Here is a 21,005-nt window from a genome sequence, read left to right on the forward strand (position 1 = left end):
AACCCCCAAGCCTTGGCCATGCTTGTTTATTTTGGGAAGTGGCCCCCTGGGACTGCCTATCTGCAAAGACCTTGGAAAAGAATCCGGAGTCAATCTCTCGAAGGCCAACAGCCAGCTGAAGGACTAGTTTTATTACCTTTGTTTACATGTCATTCATTATTATTTCACAATGATTACACCCACCTCCCTTTTCTCTTATTATTAACTTTACTGGTGAAGGGTATAAATTTCTTGGAGTTTCTGTAATAAAGTGTCATTGGCTCAAGAAGCCTTTGTCCATCTCAGGTTCTTTCCAAAGCGTCGTACCTAAAAACTTAGGGAATTCATAGAGGGGAAAGAATCGCTGCAGATAAGTTTCTGCAGAACTCCACCTGCCTTTTGCCCCATCTTTCTGAGGATTTGACCGGGAGCTGACAATAACGACCCAACTGAGATTAGTCGGCAACACTCCTTCCTCTTTGCCCTGACAGCCTGAGCTGAACCCGAGGCCCCGCGCTCTGCCTCCGCCTCCACCTGCCTCTGGAGAACGTTTGCCTTGGCAGGTGTCGCCATGTCTCCGATTCTCATTTGTTTGGAGTCAGTCTTTTGTATATGGAAAATAGCAAGAATTGATTCTCTTTTCAAACATCAAAGCTTCAGGCACTAAACTTTACTTTTAAGTTGTGTCTTTGCGTGTAAGACTTAGTTGTATATCTCAGTGGTTTCTTGACTTACAACAGTGGGGTGTGTGTGTGTGTGTATGTGTGAGAGTGTGTGTGTGTGTGTGTGTGTGTGTGTGTGTGTGCGCGTGTGTGTGTGTTGGAGGCTGAATGTTTGCGTTCCCCAAAACTCACATGCTGGAGCCCTGATTTTGATGTTTTGCAGTGAATACGCCAGGGAATGATTAAGTAAGGCCAGGAGGGTGGGCCTTGGCCTCACAGGAGTGTGTCCTTACAAGAAGGGACCATAGACCGCCTGTCCTGTCCCTCCGCTCGGGGAAGGCCTCAGAGGACATGGTGAGGAGGCAGCCCCGAGGGCCCCAGCCAGGCTTCTCCAGAAACCGACACTGCCCGCAGTGCTCTGACTCCCTGGGAACCGTGGGGAAGTTTCCTTCTGCGGCTCAGTTCCCGGTCTGTGCTGTGCAGACAGAAATGGGACATGTTTTGTTTTCTGTAATTTCTGCCTGAGAAATTCTTTCAGGAAGGTGTACTTGGTGATGTGCCAGTATTAGAAAAGTGCTCCAGTATTAAGTTCCAAAATGCAAACAGCAGCCAGAGCCTGGGCGCTGCACAGGCGCTCAGGCAGGGAAGGGCGGCGTCTGTTACACCTCAGACATTCCCCTCTCTCTGCCCCTTGTTCTAATGACTAACCTACAGTAAGGATGTCAAAGAAATTAGGCCTTTAGCCTTAAAGCCCTAGAGACAATGGAAGCCTTTGGCCCTAAAAATACGTAGAGGCCATCCGTGCCTCTGTTTCCTCCTCTGCTCTGTGACCCGGCCTGGGCGTAGGAAGGCAAACTCCGTGTGCTGCTTTGAAGCACCCACAGTTGATGAGCAGCCAATGCTGCCCAATACAATGGAGGGGAAACAAGGTGGATTATTGACCCGCACTTAGTAAGTGCGCTGTCCACGGCAAAGAGGCACCACCTGCCTAAGGAATAAGTTACCGGCCCATCGCCTTGGTGACGCTGATCAGAACATAGCAATACAAAATCTGTGTAAAGGCCGGGGATGCAGAGGGGCAGAGCTCCACTCTCGGGCTCCCCAGTGTGCCCCGGGCACGCTGCTTTTCTTCTCTTCCCTTTCTGTTTCCTGCTGATTTTGTAATAAAGAATTGTTAAAGCTGCACCAAACTGCCTATTCGTTTTAATTTCCCTATTCAACAAATTCTAGTTGAATAGAGGAAAAAAACCCACAGCGCCCTTACAACTGTAACAAGAGACGGCTTCTGTGTCCTTGCGATTCAGAAGCATCTCCCTCGCGCGTGCCACTGGAGCCGGCTCGGCCGCTCACCATCCTAGAAGACAAAGCGAGTGCCCGGGGGTCTTGCCCCCTCCCCTGGAGAGGCCTGGTTTGGGGTGTTTTCTGTTTTTTTTTTATATATTGGTTTGGGGATTTTCTTTTACCCTTGATCTAAAATCTTAATAAAACATGTCTCAGATTGCATTTCACTGAAGAAATCAGACCGATTCGCTCCCGCTGAGGTTCCAGGGTTGTGGGCCAGCCAGCCCTGCTACGCTGGGGCTGGGGCCTGCGCTCGTCTCCTACAGAGCCCCCTCTCCCGAGCGCCGAGTAGGGCGGCTGCAACTTCTGGGTCTTCCTCAGTCTCTGGGCATTTTTTCATGTTTTTCCTCCCTTTAACTTTTTCCTGCTGTGCCCAGAGAAGACCATGGGGATTTTCAGATATAAATGAAAGGAGACAAAAGCTCATTGGCCCCGTGGAGGACAGCCAGCTCCTCCCAGGGAGACTTGAAGGCCATTTTTAATGTCATATCTTTCATTTATACACGTTCTTTTTACTGTGTGTGTGTGTGTGTGTGTGTGTGTGTGAGAGAGAGAGAGAGAGAGAGAGAGAGAGACAGACAGAGACAGAGACAGAGAGAGACAGAGAGAGAAACAGAGAGAGAGACAGGGGGGGGGTAGGATTGACCAGCTTTCTACCTCCAAGCTACACCTTCAGCCCTATTTCTTTTGCAATGGTCTAAGTAGCTGAGGCTGGCCGCCAACCCGCCATCCTCCTGCCTCAGCCTCCCACGTGCAGGTTGCAGGTGTGCCCCGCACCCAGCTCCTGTTGGACTTTTCTGCGGCTGCACCTTCTCTAACATCTCTGAAGACGTCTTGCTCTTTTCTAGAGAGTTCTGTTTGCCCTGCCTCCTCCACACCGTCCTCTGTTTTCCAGCTCTGCTCTCCATTAGTCCTGGCTTCCCGCGGATATCTGATGATGCCAAGTTGTCTAGTGAAGATTAAAACTGGTTGGCTGTAGGATTGACTCATCTCAGGGTACAATTGGTAGGGTTTGGGTTTCTACCTCCAGGCTCTACCCCCATATCCATTTTTAAATTATATATATATTTATTTATTTATTTAAATATATATATATATATATATATATATATATATATATTATTTGGAAACGAGGGTCATTAAATCACTGAGAGCCTCACTAAGCTGCTGAGGCTGGCTTTGAACCTGCAATCCTCCTGTCTCGGCCTCCTCCCAAGTACTGGGATTACAAGCGTGGCCACCACGCCCTGCTATAATGCAGTGTGGGCTTATCTCTCACCTCTTAGTGAGGCTCCTTCGAAGTCCAGAGGGGAGACTAAAGAGGCCTCCCTGGCGCGGGCTCCCTGGGAGCTCTGCCCTGGCAAAAGCTGGCCCACGGGCATTGCTCAGGCCACTCTCTCCGCCTCATGCCGCAGAGGATGCCGGGTGCCGTCCACACTGCAGCGGGCTTTGGAATGTTTCCTGGCTGGCCTATTTGCTGTCTGGCCCGGCCTCCAAGTCAGGGCTGGGGTGCAGCTGCCAGCCAAGGCTGAAGGAGCAGGTGATCAGAGCTGGCGCCTGTGTCTCGGTGGTGCATGATGGATACTTTCTCCTCCGTCTCCTTCTCCTTCTCCTTCTTCTTTTTTTTTTTTTTTTTTTTTTTTTTTTTTTTTTTAGTAGTACTGGGGATAGAACCACTGTACCTCTGAGCTACACCCCAAGCCTTATTTTTTAGTCTTTTTATTTTTTGAAACAGGGTCTTTCTGAGTTGCAAAGGTCCTTGCTAAGTAGCTGAGGCTGTCCGCGAACCGCGATCCTCCGGTCTCAGCATCCGGAATGCTGAGAGTAAGTGTGCACCACCACACTCGGCTTGGATACTTTATTTCACACTCCTCTTTGGGTCCACCAGCAGCTGACCTGTGTGCCTCTTCTCAGCATAGCTGCGAGGACCTGGGGTTCAGTCTTGGCTCCAGCAGCTGGTGCCCCCGGGCTTGAGGGACCCCAGCCCACTGCCCAGCCCAGACCAGCCTGCTCCCAACCCCTGCTTCCCTATGGGCTAGGACAGAGGCCAGGGCCAGTCATGTCCCAGCCACAAGACACATCAGAAACCTTATTTGTGGAAGGTGCTGCAGGGCTGGCCAGGCCAGTCCGGGTCTTAATGAGATTGACCTGCTTAGCTTTTCATATCATTCCCTCCCAATGGCGCCTGACAGTTTCTGCTTCTGTGAGTCACTGACTCCATACCCGGGGGCCCACAGCTCCTTCCTGCCAGAGCAGGGCCTCGGCTCCCAGGGCCTCCCTTTGTGCTCAGCCCTGACAGAGGGACGGTGAGCCCGCTTCACACAGCACCCCGTCCCAGGCCAGGCAGGGGTCAGATCACATCAGGACCCAAGGAGGCCGCGAGGGTGTCAAGGCAGGTCGCCTCCCACACCCTCACAGGCATGGGCAGAAGGAGGCCCTGGGGGGCCCCAGCTCTCCAAGAAACTGGGCCCTGGACCGATGTACCTCCAGGGTGGACCTGCTACTCATGACGACGTGAACAAGAAGGGCCTGGTCACCAGTCCTGGCTGAGGCCAAGGCTGCCAGGGGCCTGGCCCCTCGACTGGCTGCCGGCAGCCTGGGTCTGTGCTTCTCCCCCGAGTGCCCTGTCCTGTCTGGAGCTCCCTTAGGGGGCTCAGGAGCTCGTCTGACTGGTCAGCACGGAGTGGCCCGGGAGGGTGGCAAATCCAATTGAATCACGTCACTCCAGTGCCCGCAGCCCCTCTGCCCTGAGGTCCAGGGCTGCGTGTGCCCTGGGCAGCAGGTATCAGCTTGAGTCCGACAGGAGCCCAAAGAGGGAGCTGCCATAGGCCGAGGCAGCAGCCCCAAGGAGCCACGGTCAGTAGTGAGCGCCGAACAGCGCGGCCGCCTTCTGCAGGATAGTCTTGTGGTTGGCGTAGAGCGGCATGCGCCTGTCCACCACCTGCCAGCGGATGGACACCCCTGGCTCGCAGGTGTGCAGGTGCTGGAAAGAAGAGAAATTCACATGAATTTCCCTGAGCCGGCCCCAGTCCACCCAGAAGCACAGACCTCAGGCTGCTGCGGCAGTGGGGACCCCATGGTCCGGTCCCCAGCTCCTCTGGAAGCCACCTCACAGCTGGCCACTTTATAAAGCGGGGATTAGAACACCTGCGCCAGGTGAGCTGGCCCCTGCCGAGCCCCGGCGCCCCATGAGAAAAGGAAGTGACAGCCAGGACCTTACTCAGTCTTACCCTACAAGTAAAGCCCCGCTCTCCTTGTGTGCGACTCTTCCGCTCCAGGTTTGGATCAGCAATATATAGGTTTGATCCAAGAGCCAAACACAAGTGTCCCATAAAAAGGATCTACACCTTGCCAGCCGTGACCTTGCCAGCCTCACCTGTGAGCCTCGAGCATCCCCCAGGAGACACAGGCCTCAGTACTACGCAGGGCCTGTGGCCGCCTGTCCCACTCTCAGCTGCAGCCTTCTGACCCTGGGGGCCTTCCAGGCAAGGCCCCGAGCCCAGCAGCCTCTGCTCTCTGGTCCTGAGCGGCTCTGGCCCTGAGCCCAGGCAGGCAGACCCACCTGGGCCCGCTCCCGTGCCCAGTCTCATACCGAGTTCAGCCTCTTCAGCTCCTCGTCGTTCTGGTCCTGGAAGTGGATGCTGACGGCCACTGTCTCGATCCAGGCGTTGTCCGTGTTCCTAGGGTCGTCCACGTACCCTTTGTACACCTGGGGGCCAGCAGGGAAGCTGATTGATGGGGAGACTCCTGGGTACCTCCAGTCCACCTCCGAGGGCTCAGATCCAAGGAGAGGCCTTCCAGGACAGCTGTGAGCACTGCCTCCCACCTGACCCAACCCCCGTCGGGTTCTCCGGCTCTGACCAGCTGCTCGGGGCTGCCCGGCTCAGGCTGCTTCTTGACCAGCCCAGCTGGCAGGCTCAAAGCCTCACTATCCCACTCCCAGCTCCGGCACCAACTCCCAAGACATCGGACCTGCCTGTCCGTGCTGGGCCTCCAGAGGCCTGGGAGGGTTCAAGGCTGGTGAGCCTTAAAAACATTCTGCTCGGAGCAAAGCCAGACATCGAGGGCCACAAGCTGTAGGGTTCCACCAAAACAAATGCCTGGAACAGGCAACGCCAGAGACAAGGCAGCCCTGTGGCCCAGCCGGGAGCGTGGGGCTGGGGGTGGAGTGTTCTAGAGCTAGTGCTGGTGAGGGCTGAGCAACGCCGTGAGTGTGCTGAACGCCACGGGGTCGTCTGCCTTCCAATAGTTAGCTTCACGTGAACTTCAGTAAAACAAGTTATTTTTGAGCAAGAATAGAGAGAGCAGTACTGCCCCTCGCCAGGGACCGTGCGGGCGAAACCCTCAAAACTGCTGGGGACGTCGGCCAGAGCAGCAGCAAGTGCTGACGACTCCGATGCCCACGAGAGGATGGCTCAGACCAAGCCCGGACGCACAGACCAGGCCTCATGCCTGTAGTCCCAGTACTTGGGAGGCTGATACAGGAGGATCACAGGTTCAAGGCCAGCTTCAGCAACGTAAGACCCTTAGCAACTTAGTGAGATCCTGTTTCAAAATTAAAAATGAAATAAAAATAAAAAGTGCTGGAGGTGTAGCTCAAAGGTAGAATGCTCCTGTGTTCAATCCCCAATATCTTCCCCATCGCAAAAAAATTATACACACACACACACACGCACACACATACACATACACACACACACGCGCGCGCATACACACACACACATACAGGCTACAGAGTCTTGGAAAAGAATGAGGTCAATTTGCAATTCTCTTGACCTAAAAATAGGAACATTACACATTATAAGAAAAAGCAAGCAAGGTATAGAAAAAATGCACCATGCAGCCATTCTTATTAGAAGTGTGCAGCCAGGCGTGGTGGTGCACACTTGTGATTCCAGCATTTGGGAGGCTGAGACAGGAGGATTGCGGTTCGCAGACAGCCTCAGTTACTGAGGCCCTCCGCAACTCAATGAGACCCTGTTTCAAAATAAAGACTAAAAACTAGGGCTGGGGGTGGTGCTCCGCAAAAAAAGAAAAAAGTGTGCACACATTTGTGTGTAGGGAGAGAGCTGGAGCAAGCTGACCAGAGACAGAGCAAGGTCTCTAAAGGAGACACATGGCCTGCGGGGCAGGGCAGGGCAGGTTCCAGCCACCTGGGACTCCAGAGCTGGCTGCAGCCCTCGCGGCCATGCAGCGCCCGCGACCAGCGCACCTCAGAGCCAGCAGGCGGGTGTGGGCAGGGTGGCCGGGCTGCCCTACCTCCAGGCTCTGCTTCAGCAAGTTCTCAACGGCCGGCCAGGCCTCTTGGCGCAGGATCTGCTTCAGCTTCCGTGGCAGGATCTCCCCTGGCTCCCGGGACCCCTGAGCAGAGAAGGAGCGGAGGCTGGTCAGCTAGACATCCAAGCTGGGTCCTAGGCCTCCCTGAGGCCCAGCTGCACTGGCCACCTGCCCAGTCTGGGCTGCTGGCCAGCCCCCTGGGAGCCCAAAGCAGGCACGAGTCTGACGTCAGCTGTCTCAGGGCTGAACAGACACTGCCCAGAACCCCCTGCTCACGTCAGCACCCAAGAGCCCGGCAGCCGGGGCAGGGACATGTTGGCTGAGTGCTCCCTGGAGAGCAGCCCCCCCCCCGGGTCCTGCACACTGGCTCCAAGCTCAGGCTCCCCAAGAAGTAACTGAGCTCTGGCCTCTGCCGCCCCCGGCCACAGCAGCGGGCAGGCGGGCATGCTCTTCTCCTTGGCTGGCACTGCGCGATCGCTGCTCTCACCTGGGCTGCCCCACACTGCGCCCTGGCCCTGGAATCTACGTCCCAGCTGTGGTCCTGGAGGGCTGCTGTCCTGTGCACAGCACAGACACCTGTGTGCCCACAGAGCAGCCACAGGCCACACGACAGGGTGTCAGAGGAAGATAATGGCTCTGTGCTGAGTTGGGGTGAATCACGGGCTCCCTGGGAACAGGGGCTGAGGGGAGGCCCCACTGGACGGGGCTGCATCCCCCGGCTGCGAGCCCCAGCACGGCCTGACTGGACTCCATGCTGGGCAGGCGAGCTCCTCTGAACCTGCAGTGATGCAGGCCTAGGGGTGGGGAGGGCATGCTGATCTGAGAGAAAACTGGAATTTGAGCTACTCAGACAGACATTTGGCCTGGCTTTGCACCCCAATTCTGTCTTCCTGGCCCCCCAGACCTCTGGGGTGCCCTCTGGCCTTCAGCCCCTGGATAATGTTGCCTGTCCTTATGGCTCAGCTCAGGAGCTGGAGAGTGCGGGCAGGTGCCTGTCTGTGAGAAGCCATCTCCCCGCATGTTCTGATCTCTGTAGGGGACCCATCCAGCCACCTGGACTGGAACACAGTCGGTACCCAATTAGCACTTCTGCCCCAGAGAGAATCTGAACCTCAGCTTTCCAACTGCAAACAAATGAAGAAGCAGGAGAGAGGGGCTCTAAGAAGCAGAGCCGGCATCCACGCCCAGCCCGAGGCCGCGACAGCCACTGCTGGCGACTGTGGACACGAAGGTGAGTGGAGAGCAGGCGGGTGGGCCCGGCTCACCCCCGGCAGGGCCCAGAGCTCCGACAGAGGCCGCTTCACCACCAGCACCTCCAGCATCTTCTTTATGCTCTTCCTGCAGATGGCTCCGTCCTGGTTCCGCCTCCACCTGCAGAGGGCCTGCTCAGGGCTGCGGCTGCCCCTGGGGAGCCCCTCCCTCCAGGAACCCGCAGCCCTCAGGGTGGCCTGCCCTGTCTTCTTTACAAGGACCTGGTCCCCAAAGGAAGCACAGAGACGGTAGCCACCTAAGGAATGCCCTTCCCCAACCTTAAACGGCTGGTAGGACTAGAAAGGATTGACCCTTCCAGAGGAGCTTTTTTTTTTTTTTTAAACCTCTGCTAGTATTTTATTTTATTTATTATGGTCAAGTAGTTCCTCTGTAGCCATACTGAATGTGAGCTGCCCTCAGTGGAGAACTTTTAGAATGCACATTTGGTGTTTTGTGTTTTTTTAGATAAAACATACATGACATAAAATTTACCAATTTGATATAGTTTAAGCATGCAGTAAGGCTTCAAGAAGCACATGCCCAGGACCCGCAGTGCACAGCCAGTCACACCTGGCCAGAAGGTGGCCTCAGACTTGGAGTCACGAGCATCAGGTGGCTACAGTACAAAGGCATGGGTCCATGGGGTGTGTGTATCTATGTGGATGTGTGTGCATGACTAGCGTGCATGTGTGTGTCCATGTGGGGGGGTGCATGATTACAGTGTGCATGTGTGTGTCCATGTGGATGTGTGTGCATGACTGCAGGTGAGTAGTGTGTGAGAGAGTGTGTGTGTTTATCTCCTGGTAGCATAAACCCCAGCACGTTGACATTAGCAGACAGGAGAGTGAACGGATTTCGTCTCCCTGGCTTCGTCTGTAGTCTCTGAGGCTCTGTGACAGGCCCCGGCTGTGACTTCTGTCTCCTGGGGGCCCTCTCTAAGCAGGGCATCCTCCATGGGGAGGGCCAGGCTCTTTCCAAGGAGGGTGGGTAGACACCTGCCCGGTTTCAGGGTGTGCCCATGTTTAACCACAGACACAGCCCACACCCCAGAATGGTACCAAGAGCCAAAGCCGTCCCCTGTGCTTAAAGCACCAGAGAGGATCCCGGAAGCCCTCCTGGGGTGCCTCTGTCCCCGAGGTGCTGACACCTGGAAGTGTGGTACTCACCGGGTGATCACGGGGTGCAGTGTGTGGTTGGGTCCAAAGCACTGGAGGCTCCCACGTCCTCGCAGCCCCGTGCGGCCCATGGGGTTCCTGGGGAGCAGAGGGGCTGGCTCAGTGATCTCGACCCCACCACACTTGTTAAGCCCTCCCAGTGGGCCCAGCTCTGCCTCCTCTGAGCAGGGTTACAGATGACAGTTCCCAACAGAGCTCTCTGCCACAACTTTCCCTCTCTCCCCTCTTTCAACCTCAGCAGGTCCCTTGGTTCCCACCCCAGTCACTGGCCTTGGGAGGTGCAGCCCCTTTAAGAGGCAGGGCCTAGAGGGAGGTCTTTAGGTCACTGGGGGCATGTCCTTGATGGGGAGAGAGGAACCCAGCCCCTTCTTTCTCTCTGTCACTTCCTGGCCAGGAGGTGAGCAGCTGGTTCCATCACAATGTGCTGCCTCACAAGACCCAAAAGCAACAGGGCCGCTGGCCATGGACTGACCTCCCTAACACTGTGAGTCAAAAATAAACCTTCGGTCTTTATAAGTTATCTCGGGTATTTGTTATAGCGATGAAAAGCTGACTAGCACAGTACCCCCGTCACACCTTAAAAAAATAACAGCTGTATTAAAGAATCAAGTGAAAATTTTTAACTTTAAAACTGATCAGACAAACATAGGAAAGTGTATCTTTATGAGTTGTAAGGTTCAAATATAGTCTGTCCTCTCCAAAACCTGCCAACATTTCGTCCCAGGATGAGAGATCTAGAGTTGGGACAAGGTGGGCCTGGTGAGAGCGGACTGAAGCCTGGCTCCCGCAGACCGTCCGTCCTGGTGACCAGCTTAACAGGTAATGGGTCATCTTGGGCGCAGCTCGGCTACGGAAGCCAGCCTGGCCAGCTCTCTTGTGCCCTGTCTCGCCTCGTGATGCCCACCACGACCATGGCCTCAAGAGTCCACCATGCAGAGACATCCCTAGGAGCCCGGGGCCAGACCCTAGGTCCAAATAAACCTCCCTGCTCTATAACCTTCTCCAGTCTCCAGCACTGCATCGTTAGCAACACAAAATGGACCAAGATACAAGGATTTCAAAGAGAAAACACGCTGCAGAACGCATAAAAATAGAACCCATAAGTAAGCGACAGAAACCTGCTCCGATACAAAAGTTCTTCCCCCCAGCTGCGTGGCGTGCGTCCTGCCAGTCCCTCGACACACCTGCCCGTCTGTGGGAGCGCCCGCTCTCCCGGTCACCTTCTCACAGCCCACACGCCTCCCTGAGTGTCCTGCACAGCACCACAGCACAGCGCCCGGGCCGAGGCCGGTCCAGGCTCCGCTCCGCGCCCTCCTGCTCTTGCCCCTGCCTCTCTCTCCCTCTGGCTACAGGAGCATGCCCACCCCCAGTTCCAGAACCTTCTCTGCAAGGCCTGCACTGCCCTCCTCCTTCAGGCCCCCTGGCGCCCCCTGCTGCCTCGTCCCCTGGCTTCTGCCAGCTAGGGCGGAGGAGGCTCCTTCCCCTGGCCCCAGTGGGCGTCCACGGGCTGCTGACAGGTGCCGGCTGGCCTCTCTCCTGTGGGATGGGGAGTGCCGCTCTCAGACGCTGGAAAGGCCATCGCCACCCACCCCGAGGCAGGGCTTGCCCTCACGTGACCACTATCTGCACTACGCCACCGTGAGTCCGAGTCCTCGCAGGCTGCCTCGAGGACTGGAGGACAAGGACACCCCAGGGCCCTGCCGCACAACTGAGGTTCCCGCCCTCAACCGGACCAGGAGGATGCCCACTTTGCCAGAGGCAGACGCAGCCCAGAGGCAAACCCCAAGCTGGCAAGCGAGCCGCACTCACAGGGGGAGTCCGCCCTGGACCACGTAGGCGCCGTGGAAGCTGCGGCGGTCCCTCAGGCCATCCAGGGAGTTGTAGCTGATCTTGCACAGCGGCTCCAGGGCGCTGGAGTGAAGGGAGGGCAGGCCCATGAGCAGGAGGTGGAGGACGTAGAGAGGGCGTGGCTGGCTCTCAGCGGCCGGCTGGACAGGCTGCAGGCTGGGGCAGCTCGCCCATTCCTCCCGGGGTTCAACAGGCCCTCCCTGGCTGGCCCCAGGTGGGGTTCTTGGGTCCCCCTGAAGGAGCCCTGGGTAGGGAAGGGCCACTCACTCTCCCATGGGGTCCACGGGGGCCGCGTCCTTCCTCTCAGCCGTGTAAAAGGGAGGGTCGTAGATCAGAAACTCCATCTGTAGAAAAACGGGTGGCTTTCTTCAGGCCTTACCTGAAGACAGGCCCTGGGTGGGTCCGAGGTCACTCACAGGCAAGACGACTGGCCTCCAGGACCGCATCACCCAGCATGCAGGGTAGCCCTGCCCGGGCCAGAGCTAAGGACGGCCCACAGGACACGCCCAAGGGATTGCCCAGGTGCCTGCACCAGATAGAGCAGGATCCTTAATGGGATCCTAGTGGTAAGAAGGAGGCAATCCTCTGGAGGGTTCCAGAAGATCTGGAGGCCTGGGGGAGGGCAGGGGTGCCGTTATCCATCTCTCTGTGTCTGTGTCTCCCCTCTTCCATGGCTGGCACCCACTGGACAGAGGAGTCAAGGATGAGGAGCCACAGAGGGTGGTGGGGCTGGGACAGCAGGCCTGGGACAAGCTGCAGAACCAGGCCTGGTGAGGCTCCGTGTGGGGCCGCAGTACCCACCAGCTCTCTCTGCTCTTGCAGCTGGTGGCTCGTGTGACTCGAGCAGGGCATGCCTCAGTTTCCCCAACTGTCAAGCAAGGGCCACTAGGCGCTCAGGGCCCCCTGAGGCTGCAGGGCAGGAGCCACGGTGAACACGGGGGCCGGGGCAGGACCCTCCCCAGCGCCTGGCCACCCTGCCTCGGGGTGTCTGGGCCGGGCACTCACCTCCCAGGGCACCTTCTCGTTGGGCACAGGGAAGCGTGCGATGGGGGATACAGGGTAGAGGAGGTGCCGGGCGTTCACATGATAGGCGTCGCCCAGCTCCTCTGCCTTCCTTCTACCGCTCAGCTCAGCATCCGGCTCGTCAGAGGCCTTCGGGGGCACTGGGGGCAGCCACAATGGGGCCATGACCCAAGGCCAAGCCAGGCGGGGCAGGTGCTCCCTCCCAGGCCTCCCCAAGCCCTCGGGGGCCCCCTGCTCCTCCCAGGACCAAACAGCCCCAAGTGGGCACCCCCCTCCCCTGGGCTCCTGCCCTGGCCCACTGCAGTGGTATCCCTTAGTGGGCGCCTGCCTCTGTGGGCTGCGCTCAAAGTTCTCAGTAATTAGCGGGCAGCACAGCCCATCCAAAGGCCTGTCCTTTCCAAAGAAAGCCATATGCCCATGCCTTGGATGGCTGCAAATTCAGGAAATTAGACACTGCCTCTGAAACCTGGTGGACATGGCCCTCTCACAATCTGGACCTGCCCACCCTCACCCCACTTTGCAGTGCAGTCTGCCAGGTCAGCAGGCCAGGCTGCCCACTGCAAGGATAGGCAAGCCTGGGGGTCCACGGGGGTCCAGGTGGGCTGCGGCGGAAGCGTCCTGCAGGATTCTGCATCTGCTTCTCACTCCACCCACACCTCCACACGGGCTGCGGAACCAGCTGCTAACGGGCCGCCTGCTCACCCAAAGTGGGCATGCCCGCCTCTGCACCAAAGCCACTGTCCTTCAGCGTCCTCACGATCCAGTGCAAGGCTCTGGCTGTCTGGGCTACCTGGAGGGCGTGTCCAAAGAAAGACCTGGATGGTGCCTGCCACCCACACAGCATGCGTCCCACCTCCCCCGAGCACCCGGTGCCGTCTGAAAGTGCATGCCAGGCCTGCTCCCCAGGACCCGGCCTAAACACCAAGACCTGGCCTAACCACCCATCCTGCTGGGAACAGATGAGGACAGCTCAGTAGATGGATACTGCCACTTCTCCAGAGACCGCAGCTTGGCCGCTACTGTCCCTAGGTCGGGGGTCAGCACGGAAGGACCCATGGGGAGTCTGGGAGAAGACAGCCTGTGTAGACCCAGCATGGTGGACAGAGCTGGCTGATGGATGCCCTGGAGGGTAACAGCCACAGGAGACTCAGAGCAGGGCTTGTGGGACTGCCATGGGTAGCAAGGGCTTTGTGGGAAGCACTGGCCCTGCAGCCTGGCCAGTGGACACTGATGGATGGGTGGAGGCTGAGGACTATCGGTGTCAGGGGACCACTGACACCGGCTGGTGAAGATAAGGCGCTGTGGGACTCTGCTGATATCTGTCCAGGGCTCCAAGCTGCGGTGAGACTTGCAGTGCTGCCTGCCGCGGTCCCAGGCATGGACAACGCCCATCGTCCATGGGCCTCCCGCCCCTCCCTGGGTGTCAGTGCAGGTGGCGCCACACCACCCAGGACACCCTGTGCCGCCTGGCCACAGGACTCTGGCACCCCACACACACACGTGGGCCTTCTGCCTCCAGGTCCACCCTTCTGCTCTCGGCCATCTTCCCTCCCAGGACCTCCAGTCCCAGAGCACATGGGCCGGAAACACCCGCCACGGTGGATCTACATGCCCCCAGATACTCGTGTCCTCCTGAACCTCAGAACACAGCTTTACGTAGGAGGTCTCTGCTGCAGGTGCAAGTAGTTAAGATGTGGTCACTGGATTAGGGGTGTCTGGAATCCAATGCCTGGTATCTTCATGAGAGCAGACCCAGACAGACACACAGGGAGGAGCCACGTGAGGGACCGAGGCAGAGGCCAGAGTGATGGGGCCACAGCCAAGGGACGCCTGGGGCCACCAGAAGCCAGAGGAGGCAGGAAGGGCCGCCCCTGGAGGCTCCAGAGGGCAGAGTCGGGGCATCCAGACTTTGGGCTTCTGGCTTCCTGACGCGTAGGTCTCTGTCACGTAAGCTACCCATCTGTGGTCATTCGTTACAGCAGCCCCGGGACGCTCACCTGGCCTGGCCGCACCAGACCGAGCTGACTGTGCTTCATCCAGGGCGGCTCAGCTCCCCACTGACCCAGCCTCTTCTGTGCACCCCGTGTACACAGCAAGCCCTAGATCCAGCCTCCAAAGCCCCAGCCCAGCCCAACCCTCCAGGCCCTGCCTCTTGGCCTGGCTGTCCACATGGACGCTCAAAGCCACCTCTATGCCAGCCCAAGTGCTCCCTCCCTCGGGCCTCCAGAGCAGCAAGGGGCTGCCCTTAGCAACTCTGCCTCCTTCAGACAGCCTCCCTGGAGGCCGGGAGGCAGGCATGACCAGCTTGCTTCCCGGGACCAGCTGGGAGCACGGTCCCCATGACGTAACTGCCTCCCCCGGTGAACACCGTGGAGCTCAGCTGCAGAAAAATCAGGTAGAATCTCCTAGAGGATGAAGAAAGTGTCTCTTCCAGAGGAAAACGCGGCCCCTGAACCCCCAGATCTCCTCTCCACTATTTTTCCGGAGTGCTATCTCGATGCCTCCTCTCCATGGCCTAACGACCCACCTGCTCCTCCAGGACGGCCAGCCTCTGCTCCATGGAGCCTGATCTCTTCAGACGGTCCATGTCCAGCAGATCCACCATGGTGTCCACCCTGAAAGGGGCACAGCTGAGCCAGATGTAGCCATGCTTTGGGGGCCCTGGGACATTTAGGGAACACGGACCCTTGTGGGTGGCCCTGCCACATCCAGCAGCCTGGGGCCTGAGCTGACTTGAATCGCAGTCATCTTCCTCCTACACTGAAAGTATTTCTCTCACACCTCTCTGCTCTAGAATGAAACTGCCCAGTGCCATACATGGGAAGACGTCTCGGCACGTGGATGACCTGGGCCCACGGGGACGGTCTGACTGCCTAGCAGACGGTGGCGGGGAGAGAAGCGTGAAGGATACACACCTGAACACCTCAGCTTGCCCACGACCTGACCCCGAGTCCTAAATGACCAAGCTTCATCTGGGGACAGCTGGGTTGGTCTGCGGCACAGAGAAGGTAGTGCTACTGTTTGGGAAATACTTGGGCTTTATCTTACTTTGATAAAACAGGAATTTCTCCCAACCTCAGCCTGCTGTGTTTACAGTTAAAATAATCCATGACCAACACGGTCCACAGCTCTGTCCTGTGCTGCCGGGCGCCTTCATGTCCATTTTCCTGTGATGCCTCTGCAGGTGATGTTCTTTGTAATAAAACGAATGACCATTTCAGTCACTGTGGGTGTGACCTACTTTCAGCGGTCACCCAGGGACAGGGAAGAAAACCCCTGCATCAAGGCTGAGAAGGGCCGAGTGAGCCCACACCATGCACTGCTCTCTCTCTCAAAAGCTACTTCATGGCCCCGTCTTTGTTTCCCAGATAGCCTGGGAAATGTGCTACAGGAGTTTGGGGGGCATCTTTGGGACCCCATGATTCAGGCAGTCTGAGATGTGAGAACTATCTTTATTTGCAGACAAAGCTTGTCCAAGACCCTCTGTTCTGTGGGCAAGCAGTTGGGGCCAGCTTGGCTCAGCCATGATGCTGCGAGTTCCTGGCATACCACCGAGCCTCAGACTCCCCACTGGACCCCAGAGAAAAGGTGACCAGACCAGAGCCTTTGTAAGGACCAAGGAGTTATGTCTTCTCCTAAGGCCCTGTGTTTTGCAAGATCCTTCCTACTGAAGCACACCGGTTTTATTAGTCTCCTAGACCCATAAATCAGAGCTTCTAAAATATGAGTTCTATCTTAGCACACCAGTTACCATTCCAGCTGAGATATGTCCTATAGAAGCTGCCTGGGGGAAATATATTTTAGTTAAGCTTTTTCAACCTTGGAAATACTGAAGGAACCTGACTTCCAGTGGGAAGGAGGCTGCAGACTGGACACTGATCAACTCTGAGCTTTCTGCAACTTTGAGAAATCTGAGATAAGAAAGCTGAGCTGGCAACCAGGCTGATTTCTTTGGGGTCAGCCTAGTTCCTTAAGTTTCTAATTCTTCTCTGGGGCAGGTGTTCAAATCCAGGCTGCACTATTTACCAGCAATGGACAATGAGCTGCCTAATTTTCTCACTCTGCTGGGGCTCTGTTTCCTCAACAGTAAAAATGAAATTATCAATGCCTCCCTCCATGGAAGGATTAAGTAAGAGGATTCAGGTGCAGTGCTCGGCCCCCAGGGCACCCTAAACACACTGTGGCCATCAGTGCTTGGCCCCAGGGCACACTCAACATACTGTGGTCTTCAGTGCCCTCATGCTGACTCCACTGATCATCAACCACACTGACCCCAGCTTTGGGGACTCTGAAGTGGAGCATCCTGAAAGGCCAAGCTCCCAGCTTGCTGTGGGTCCCAAGATATTGTGAGGACCTGTGGGATAACGCTACCAGGAATTCACATCTCTATGAAGAGAACAGGTGGATATTAATCTAGCCCACCAACAAACCCACCAACCAAACAACTGAAAAACCTATGAATCAACTCGGTAACAAATATACCAACAAACCCACTGACTGACCCACTAACAAACAAATCTAACAACAAAGACAACAAACAAAAAGCCCAACAATCAACCAGAAAATCAACCCACCAAAACCAACCCATCTACAAACGAATAGAGAACCAATAAACCCACCAACCAACAAAACAACAAACCCACCAACCAACCAACCAAATAACCCACCAACCACCTCATATAACAACTCAACAGTAAACCCAGTAGCCAACAAAAAACTCACTAACCAACCCATCAATAAACTGACAAAAAACAACTAACCAACCCACTCAAGAACCAACCAACCCATCAACCTACCAACTAATGAACCCACCAACAAACACATCCATCAACAAATCCAACAACCAACCCAACACCAACCCAAAAAACAACTAACCCACCCAACAACCAATTCTACAACCAGCCAATTTACCAAGAAATCTATTAGTCACACAATTGACAAACCCACCAGACAACCCATAAATAAACACACCAATCAACACACCAACAAACCAATCAACAAACTTACCAGCCAAAATATTGATGGGCCCACCAAATGGCACACCAATAAATACAACAACAAACCCAGCAGCCAATCAACTGACAAAACCACCAACTAAACTACAAACCCACCAAAAACCCACCATCAAACCCATCAACAAACAAATCTACCAATAAACCCACTAAATAAAAAGCCGACCAACCCACTAACCAACAAATCAACCAGCCAATACACAAACCAACTAACCAACCACCCCACAAACCAAACAAGCCAACAAGCCCCAAAACAAACCTATCAGCTAAATGAGCAACAAGCCTAACAACCAACCACACAGACCACCAATAAACAGTCTACCAACAAACCTGCCAAACAAAAAACCCACTAATCAGTTCATCAACTAGCCAACTTGCCAACCAACATACCCACCCACCAACTAACAATCAACCAACCAACCAACACGTGGAGTATTAGAAAGTTAGGTTCTGGTGTCAGAGTGAGTAGAGGAAGGAAGGCACCTGTGAGGCGGGATGCGACGGACCAGCTCGGCCGGAGCCCTGGGACTGCTGGGACAGATGAAAGCAGCAGCAAGCCCTGCCTTTCCCCAGAGAAGACTGTCCCTAACAAAGAGTATGCCCAGGACTTAACTGCACGTCACTGTACTCAGTCTTAAGTGAACAGGACGTCTGTGCTCTCTCACACCATGGGAAGTATACGTGGCTTTGACCATTAGCTAGATCATCGAGGTCCTCACCGCTATCATTACATCATCACCATGTTTGCCATCATCACCACCTTTGTCATTATCACCAACATTATCAGCATCACCACCACCATCACAAATACCACTTTATCAACAGCAGCAGTATCACCACCACCACCATCACCATTATCATCATCATCATCACCACCATCACCACCACCACCAACACCATCACTACTACCACCATCATCACTACCACCACCCTCACCATTATCACCATCACCACCACCACCATCATCACCATTATCATCATCATCACCACCAACACCATCACTACTACCATCATCATCATCATCATCACCATCACCACCATTACCACCACCACCACCACCACCACCCTCACCATTATCACCATCACCACCACCACCATCATCACCATTATCATCATCATCACCAACACCATCACTACTACCACCATCATCATCATCACCACCAACACCATCACTACCACCATCATCATCATCACCATCATCACCATTATCACCACCACCACCACCACCATCATCACCATTATCATCATCATCATCACCACCATCACCACCAACACCAACACCATCACTACTACCACCACCATCATCACCACCATCATCACCATTATCATCATCACCACCACCACCATCATCACCATTATCATCATCATCACCACCAACACCATCACTACTACCATCATCATCATCATCACCATCACCACCATTACCACCACCACCATCATTATCATCACCATTATCATCATCATCATCACCACCAATACCACCATCATCATCACCATATCATCATCACCACCACCCTCACCACCACCATGACCATCACCATCAACTGCCATCACCAGTATCATCATCATCATCACCAACATCATCACCATTATCATCACCATTATCACCACCACCACCACCATCATAATCACCATCATGACCACCATCACCATTATCACCACCACCATCATCATCCTCACCATTATCATCATCACCCTCACCATTATCATCATCATCATCATCACCATTATCACCACCACCAGCACCAGCACCATCATCATCATCATCACCATCACCACCACCACCATCATCGCCATCATCACCACCATCACCATCACCATCACACCACCACCATCACCATCTCTCCTCACCATCATCATCACTTGTCACCTACAGAAACCTCCATGACAGAGCAGGAGCTGCCTTAACTAAGTGGCACTGTGTCTCCTTCCTCTCCCTCCCTTCACTCTGAGAGGAGTCGGGGGCTAGACAGGGGCAGGATGTGGCCACAGGGAGGCACACTGACAGCAGGACCCTGAGGCCAGCTCTCCCTGCCGCCCGCTGGTCTTGCCGGCACCTCCCAGGGCTGAGAGCTGGGGCAGAGAGAAGGGAGCAGAAAGATCTTTTCCCAGTGCTGAGCTCACACCTGAAAGGAAGCTGGGTGGGAGGAGTCGGGGTGGTGCTGATGTGGCCAGAGTGGCAGGGCTGGCTCCTGAGCCCCACAGGAGCTGCGCCAGGGCGGGGCCCTCAGGGCAACCCTCCTCAGGACACCCAAACTCTGCAGGTACGAATCCTCCCCCCAAACTGGCCTCCTGAGGGCACGCCCTCCTCCAGCCCACCAGGATCCCTGCCCAGCCTCCAGAGCCTCCTGTGTCTCCGAGGGGCCCAGCCCTCCCTAGGACCCCAGAGGGAACTGCAGGGGTCCCTGGTGATGATGATGAGGAGGAGGAGGGCCTCAGTGCGTAGCGGATGGTCCCGGTCCCTTCTGCCTCCCGTGCTCGGTGAGCCGGGCAGGTGGCCCGTCCACTGGAGTCTGGGTACAGCAACGTGCAGCTTTCCTTCCTCAAGGGTGAGCCTGGGCTGCCAGGCGGGGTCGCAGGGGCACCGCCCGGCCCCGGGCCGCCTACTTGTCACTGATGTCTTGAATCTTCTGCTCTGGCTGCTGGCGGTGCTGGTGCTGCAGGCTGTGCAGGTAGTTCTCCTTCAGGTAGATCTCCCAGGACAGGAGGGCCGCCTCCTCGTTCTTCTCCAGCTTGCTCTCTGTTAGGACCCGACAGGGAGAGAGGCAGAGGGACTTCAGCTCCCCTGGGACCCCGACCCGCCTGGGGCCCGGTGGGAGGGGCCGTCATGCGGGCACAACCCCGTGGGAAGCCAGCAGCCGGGTGGTGAGCAGCGTGCCCAGCACTCGGGGTGCTAGGAGGAGCTGCCACCCCCAGTCCCGCCCGCACCCCAGGACAGTGGGCGGCTCACTGAGCTGCCTGTGCCTCTTGGCTGGGATCTTCAGCACGGCCCTCTTGACCAGGAGCTGCAGGTGGCTGAGGAGGATGAAGGGGGGTGGTGCGGGGGGCCGGCCATGATACTCCTCTATCAGGTCGTGGCGCTGGAACTTCCAGATCTGGTCCGTGTGCTCCTGCACCTGCTGGAACGTGTAGCTGGCAGGGAGGCAGGAGACGGTGTGCATCAGTGTGTGTGCGGGACACAGAGTCCCCAACACCGAGGCCGGCAGGCACCCCGGACCACAGAGGCGGTCACCCTGGGGAAGGTCCAGACCCTAAAGAGTGAGACCAGCAAGTATAAAGGCCCCGCTTCCAGAGAGCCCCCGTGAGAACGTGGAAAGCCACCCGCAGTTCGCACGGTTAAGCCTTCTTAGTGATAAAACAGAGGGGACATCTCTGGGAGACAAACTGGTACTGGACTCAGAGTTTGTCGGCCCCACGAGTACAGAATGGCATCCCGG

At 56.1% G+C, this 21,005-nt stretch overlaps 1 protein-coding gene across 1 annotated transcript in view; it reads right to left on the reverse strand.

Annotated features, from left to right (window-relative positions):
- Nucleotides 1–4,839: 4,839 nt before the first annotated feature.
- Nucleotides 4,840–21,005, reverse strand: part of TRPM2 (transient receptor potential cation channel subfamily M member 2) — a gene marked incomplete at both ends in the record, with an annotated part of 55,729 nt that continues 39,563 nt past the window's right edge. Inside the window, 12 exon segments of the mRNA XM_080695781.1 lie at nt 4,840–4,965; nt 5,575–5,691; nt 7,242–7,343; nt 8,525–8,630; nt 9,677–9,763; nt 11,495–11,596; nt 11,801–11,877; nt 12,539–12,696; nt 13,259–13,346; nt 15,084–15,171; nt 20,176–20,308; nt 20,519–20,700. Of these exon segments, the coding sequence (XP_080551907.1) occupies nt 4,840–4,965; nt 5,575–5,691; nt 7,242–7,343; nt 8,525–8,630; nt 9,677–9,763; nt 11,495–11,596; nt 11,801–11,877; nt 12,539–12,696; nt 13,259–13,346; nt 15,084–15,171; nt 20,176–20,308; nt 20,519–20,700 (1,366 nt within the window).

The sequence above is a fragment of the Muscardinus avellanarius genome (genome assembly GCF_963383645.1).
Source record: "Muscardinus avellanarius genome assembly, chromosome: 5".
Taxonomy (NCBI): Eukaryota; Metazoa; Chordata; class Mammalia; order Rodentia; family Gliridae; genus Muscardinus; species Muscardinus avellanarius.